Genomic DNA, 5,503 nt, shown 5'->3' on the forward strand with positions numbered 1-5,503 from the left:
CTACGTCTCCTCCTCCTCCTCCTCCTCCTCCTCCTCCTCCTCCTCCTCCTCCTCCTCCTCCTCCTCCTCCTCCTCCTCCTCCTCCTCCTCCTCCTCCTCCTCCTCCTCCTCCTCCTCCTCCTCCTCCTCCTCCTCCTCCTCCTCCTCCTCCTCCTCCTCCTGTACCTCCACGCCCGCTGCCTGTAGTCTCTCCTCCACAGTCGCCATTCCCCGCAGATTTGTGGATCAACCACCCCTACCCCCTTTTGAACACTGAATTAGACCCCCTTGATATGGACAGAGGACCAACTTCTTGAGTACCCCTCTATTTATCATCAAATATACCCCCTATTTCCCATATCAGTGGTACCCATGTACACAGGCTACCCACCCCTGTGACCGGGGAACTCTGAAAATTCATAGAGGTGGTGGGCAATATTATATATAATTATGAATAATCTCAATAATTATATATAATCATGGGGTTCAAATGCTATTATTGTCTACTAGTGAGCCCAGGCAACATCAGGCCCCCTTGTCTACCACCCCTCATTTCTTTGAAGCCTCAGAAGTACCGGGTACTTCAGGTCATTTACTTGGATATTGGGGGGTCCTCATTGAGGGATGCAAGGGGTCGAAGTCGGGAAAGGGGTAGGGGGTCCCATCGCTCGTCGGAGTGCAAAGTAAACAGTTTCTGCACTGCCCGAACCGGCTTTACTCCATGCTGTGGCATCGAAGGGGGAGACGGAGGGAGGGAGGGAGAAGAGAGGAGGAGGCAGAGAGGAGGAGGCAGAGGAATGTGAGTCAGAAAGTGAGGCAGATAGTGAGACAGATAGTGAGAGAGTTGGAGCCAAACAGAGGAGGCAGAGGAGGCAGGGGAGGCAGAGGAGGCAGAGGAGGCAGAGGAGGCAGAGGCAGGGGATGGTATCCAGTGGAACGGAGTTCACAGTGTAGATTGTCAAAGATGGTCGAGGGAAACGAGTAGCAATAGGACTCAATGACCGAGCGAGGACCAGTAGCATGAAACATTTGAAAGTTTGCTAATTGAGATCAACTTCACCGTGACGTGTCCTTGGATCTGTGCGCTCATGACATAACAGTAACAACCCAGGGACGGGCAGTCCGCAGGCAAGGGACCTGTGCTCCAAGAATGACCAGCAGCAACCATAGCTGGATCCTCAACTCCCTCCACGATCAGAAGCATGACGGCTTCCTCTATACCTTCTTTGGGATCTCGTCCAAGGCAGGGATCGGCAGGCAGAGCTCAAGGCTGGTCCACCCCGACTCCCTGTTCATGCACGTACGCCGAGCTGAGGGCAGGGGAGGAGGGAGGAGGGACGAGGGGGGCGGGGAGGAGGGACGAGGGACGAGGGGGGCAGGGAGGAGGAAGGTTGATGCTGGTGTAGGTGACCAAGGTCGTGTCGAACATCCTCGTCATCTACATCCTGGTGGTGACTCAAGTCGAGGTGCTCTTGGTGAGGTTCGCGCCGCCATGACCTGAGTGTGCTGGTCAGGTTGGGTTCTACTGGAACCATCCTGTGTGCGACCGGTTTTCAACCGCCTACTTCGATGTCGGGCCCTTTGCGATGCTTCTTCAGTGCCTCCCTGATGTTGAGCCTGTACAGATCGCGGTCGATGTGTTCTTCATGGTTCAAGTAGGGGTTCAGTTTCTTGTCGGGGTGTACATCGATGGGGTGTACTACGACGACATGTTCTCTGTGGCAATGCACTACATCTCAACGAAGCTCTCGTGAGAAGAACGATTGTGCTCCAGTCTGATTGTTTCTCTTCTCTGTTCTTGTTGATGTTTGTCCCTGTGTGTTAGGTTGACGCTCCTCCTCTTTGTGACAGGCTCGATATCATCACCAGCATTCCAGTCAGCACAGTTCAGTTTCTGGTGCAGCAGAATGTGTGCTGGTTGAGCGAGAACAGCTCTTTGGATAAGTTCAACAGCAAAGAACTGATGCAGATCTTGCGGCTGCTTCGGTTGCTCAAGTTGTTCCGCCTGTTCCGGACAGCTCCGGAGATTGTCAAGTTTGTCGATGTCGTGGAGAAGCTCCTGCGCATTCCTGTGTTCCTGACGAGGCTGTTCCGTCTGCTGATCGCCATCAGTTGCACTGTCCACTCAGGTGAGCCTTTCGCACCGGGAGGTTGATGTTGTGCTCATGCACATGCGACAGTCGCGTGCTTGTTCTGGCTGGTCAAGACGATGTCGACAGGGGAGGAGGAGCTTTCTATCTTCTACCAATCGAACAACCTGGGAGACGCCCCTTCTCTCTTCCAACGCTACATAGTTGCCTCGTACTTCGTCACCACAGTCTTCACTACCGTTGGGTTTGGAGACATTGCCGCGGTACTGAGGGAGGGCCGATGACTGGAGAGGAGATGCCGTTGATGAGCTGCCGTTGATGAGATGCCGTTGATGAGATGTTGTTTATGCAATGTTGTTGATGAGATGTAGTTCATGATTCTCATCTGCTCGATAGCGTATCGTTGATGACATATAGCTGACATCTGTTGTCTGCTTTTCTGACATGTGCTCTCCATCGCCGTGCTTGACGACTTGGCCCTCACTCAGGAAAACAGTGCGGAGAGATTGTTTTCCATCTTGTGCATGTACGTCGGGGTTATTGTCTTCGGTGATGCAATCTTTCAGAATCCCTCCCCCTCCCCTTCCTCTCTTATTCTTTCTCCTTGCTACCTCTCCCTCTCCTTCCTCTCTTATTCTTACTCCTTGCTCCCTCACTCTTTCTCTTCCCTCTTCTCTGGCTCCCTTTCTCCGTCTCAATAAGTCACACTTGTTCTCGCTCCTTCACTCTTTCCCTTCCTCTACAGCCTTTCTCGCTCTCGTCCACAACCCACCCACCCCTTCCCTCATCCCTCTCTCGATCCGTACGCTTCTCTTCTCGTACTGCTTGACATCTGTTTCACCCTCCTCAGCATCCTTTCTCCTCTTACAGGAAGCTTGCAGGTATGTTGCTGTCGGAAGTTCAGAGCACGATTGAGGATCTTTTCGAGCACAACAGACGCAAGAACTTCATCCTTCAGCGGGTGAGATCACCCGAGTCGGAGGGGAGGGAGAGAGGAAGGGATATCGTGACTCGGCTTGTTCAGATCAAGGACTTCATGTATCAGGAGAATGTTCCGATCGACCTCAGCAACAAGATTCTCAAGTGGGTAGCGTTCGACTTCTCCCAACAGGTGGTGAGGGATAAGAAGGCAGAGGCTCTGGAGAACATTCCGGTGGGTCTCGAATGCTCTGAATGAGCGCGTCGGATGATGAGAAATGTGTTGATGTCATGTTGAAGAGAGAGATGTTCTGATATCAAGAAATCCGTGTGATTGATATCAGCGCATTGCTTGTCCTTATCCCTTGATGATCCTGGAGCATCGAAACATGTATGTTTTAATTGATCTCAAATACCGTCATTAGATGCGAATTTTGGATCTTGTCACAAACACCCGTTTACCATCATCATCTGACTTCATGCGTTCACAGGTGGTGTTTAGACGGGCGATTCAATCTCACCTGCACAACGGAATGCTCTACAGCGTTTCCTTCTTGTGCCACCTCTCAAGCAAATACCGTGAGGATTTCCTGGTCTGCTGCTGCGAGTGCTGTCCGGCAGATTACTGAGCTCCAGTCACACAGGTTGACTTGTTTTCAAACATGGAGACTATCACCTTCCCAAAGTGATCAGCTTGCTTGTTTGCTTGCAAACAACCATCTGTTACTCATCGAGTGTCTCGTCAGGAACTATCCCATCGCGACACAAGGGACTACGGCTGATCGACTCTACATCATCAAGCATGGAAACATCAAGGTTTTTCTTTGAGCCCTCCCTCCCCACCTCTCACTCACTTCCCACTCGCCCTTCCTGCGATCTTCAATGCCCTACCCTCTCCTCATCCTCCTCGCAAGCTCAACGTCTCCCCACTCTCTCACCCCTTCCTTCAGGTCACTCTGCCCGACGGTCAGACCATCTCAACTCTGGGCCCGCGGGAGTTCTTCGGAGAGCATTGCATCCTCGGAGAAAACACCTGGAAGACTTCCTTCGGCGTCGCCTGCGAGTTCGTGGCCATGTCGTTCGTGATCTGCGTCACTCTCAGCAGGAGCTCCTTCCTGCAGGTGCTCGACTCCTACCCGCCCGAGCTCAAGCTAGAGATTGAGAAGCAGCTCAATACCCTCCAGTACGTCCGCATGTGCCAGCAGTCCATGTGGAAGGAGGTGGCGGGAGGAGAGGGGAGGGAGGCAGGAGAGGATGGAGGAAAGGAGGAGGGAGGAGGTGGGGAAGGAGAGAAGCAGGGAGGAAGGAACGAGAGAGAAGGGGAGGAAGAAGACGATGGCAAAGAGCGGGGAAGGAAGCAAGTTTCAGCTGCGCGGGTGACGAGATTGGCGAGGTTCTACGCCATGGTAACCAAGGTCGTGCACTACATCCGGCACCGAGACAGCGCGAAGGACAGCAAGCTCGTGCTCGAGCGAGCGGCAGCGAACATCCAGCGCAAGAAGGAGCGAGGGAAGAAGAGAGGTCACTTGCTCAAGAGGTGGAGCCTTACAACCAACCTCTTCTCCTCCTCCTCCTCCTCCCTCCCTGTCGAGCTCCCGAAGCTCGACGGGACCTCGGGCCTGCCCGTGGGAGTGGAGAGGAAAGGATCAAGTCGCAGAGGGTCCTCCCAGTCTGCCAAAGTCTCCTACTCCCGCAGGGGCGATCATGGTATTCCTGCCCCAGCTGCATCAGCGGCTGCTCCCCAGAGCTGCGAGGAGACGGAGGAGAAATGTGGGAAGTGCGAGGGGAGGATACGGCAGCTGTCGGAGGAGATGAAAAGCATGAGTGAGAGGATGGCTCTGGTGCAGGAGCAGACGATGAGCAAGCTGGAGAGGATCGAGCAGCTGCTGATAAAGAGCGAGGAGGAGAAGCACGCGAAGGAGGGGAAGAGAGTGAAGGAGGACCTGCAGACCGATGGCTTGCTGAGCAGAGCAAAGAGCGTCGAGGATCGGAAGCCTTCAAGTCTTGCGAACGGGAAGATGGGAAATGCCGCATCAGTGCATGGAGGAGCAAAGCGTCTGATGATGATCGGAGGAGGGAGGGGAAGAGCAGCAGGAGCAGCAGGAGCAGGACTCAGCTACAGGGGACCAGGACCAGGACCAAGTGGAGCAGGAGCAGGAGCAGGAGCTGGAGCAGGAGCTGGAAGAGGGCTTCCAGGGAGGACCAGGGACGATCATGACCTCTCTCTCGCTTTCTCGTCGACGATCTCGGACGTGCTGCAGTCAATCGGTTGGAGCAGAGAGGACGCGAGGAAAATGCTCGACGGGAGGAGGGAGGACGGGGGACTTTTCTCTCTACCGTCAGCGAACAGGAAGACCTTCGATGTGTAAGGAGAGCGAAACTGTGAGGACGAAAAATGGTTGAGAGGGGATGGCGAAAGAGTTGGAGGGAAAGGAAGGGAGGAGAAGGAGGAGGAGAGGGGGGAGGGGGAGGGGGAGGGGTAGGGAGGGAGGAGGAAGGAGGGAGGAAGTTCGTTC

The 5,503-nt window shown here is 54.2% G+C and overlaps 1 protein-coding gene across 1 annotated transcript; it reads left to right on the forward strand.

The window, feature by feature from the left end:
* Positions 1-1,129: 1,129 nt before the first annotated feature.
* On the forward strand, positions 1,130-5,356 carry GUITHDRAFT_106248 (hypothetical protein; the record flags this gene model as incomplete). The annotated part of the gene is made up of 12 exons (XM_005835096.1): positions 1,130-1,279; positions 1,386-1,454; positions 1,494-1,729; positions 1,831-2,108; positions 2,160-2,332; positions 2,558-2,618; positions 2,951-3,030; positions 3,094-3,222; positions 3,479-3,580; positions 3,632-3,672; positions 3,734-3,803; positions 3,938-5,356. 12 exons carry the CDS (start codon positions 1,130-1,132, stop codon positions 5,354-5,356), a joined length of 2,808 nt encoding a protein of 935 aa, XP_005835153.1.
* Between the last annotated feature and the right edge of the window lie 147 nt (positions 5,357-5,503).

The sequence above is a fragment of the Guillardia theta genome (genome assembly GCF_000315625.1).
Source record: "Guillardia theta CCMP2712 unplaced genomic scaffold GUITHscaffold_23, whole genome shotgun sequence".
Lineage (NCBI taxonomy): Eukaryota > Cryptophyceae > Pyrenomonadales > Geminigeraceae > Guillardia > Guillardia theta.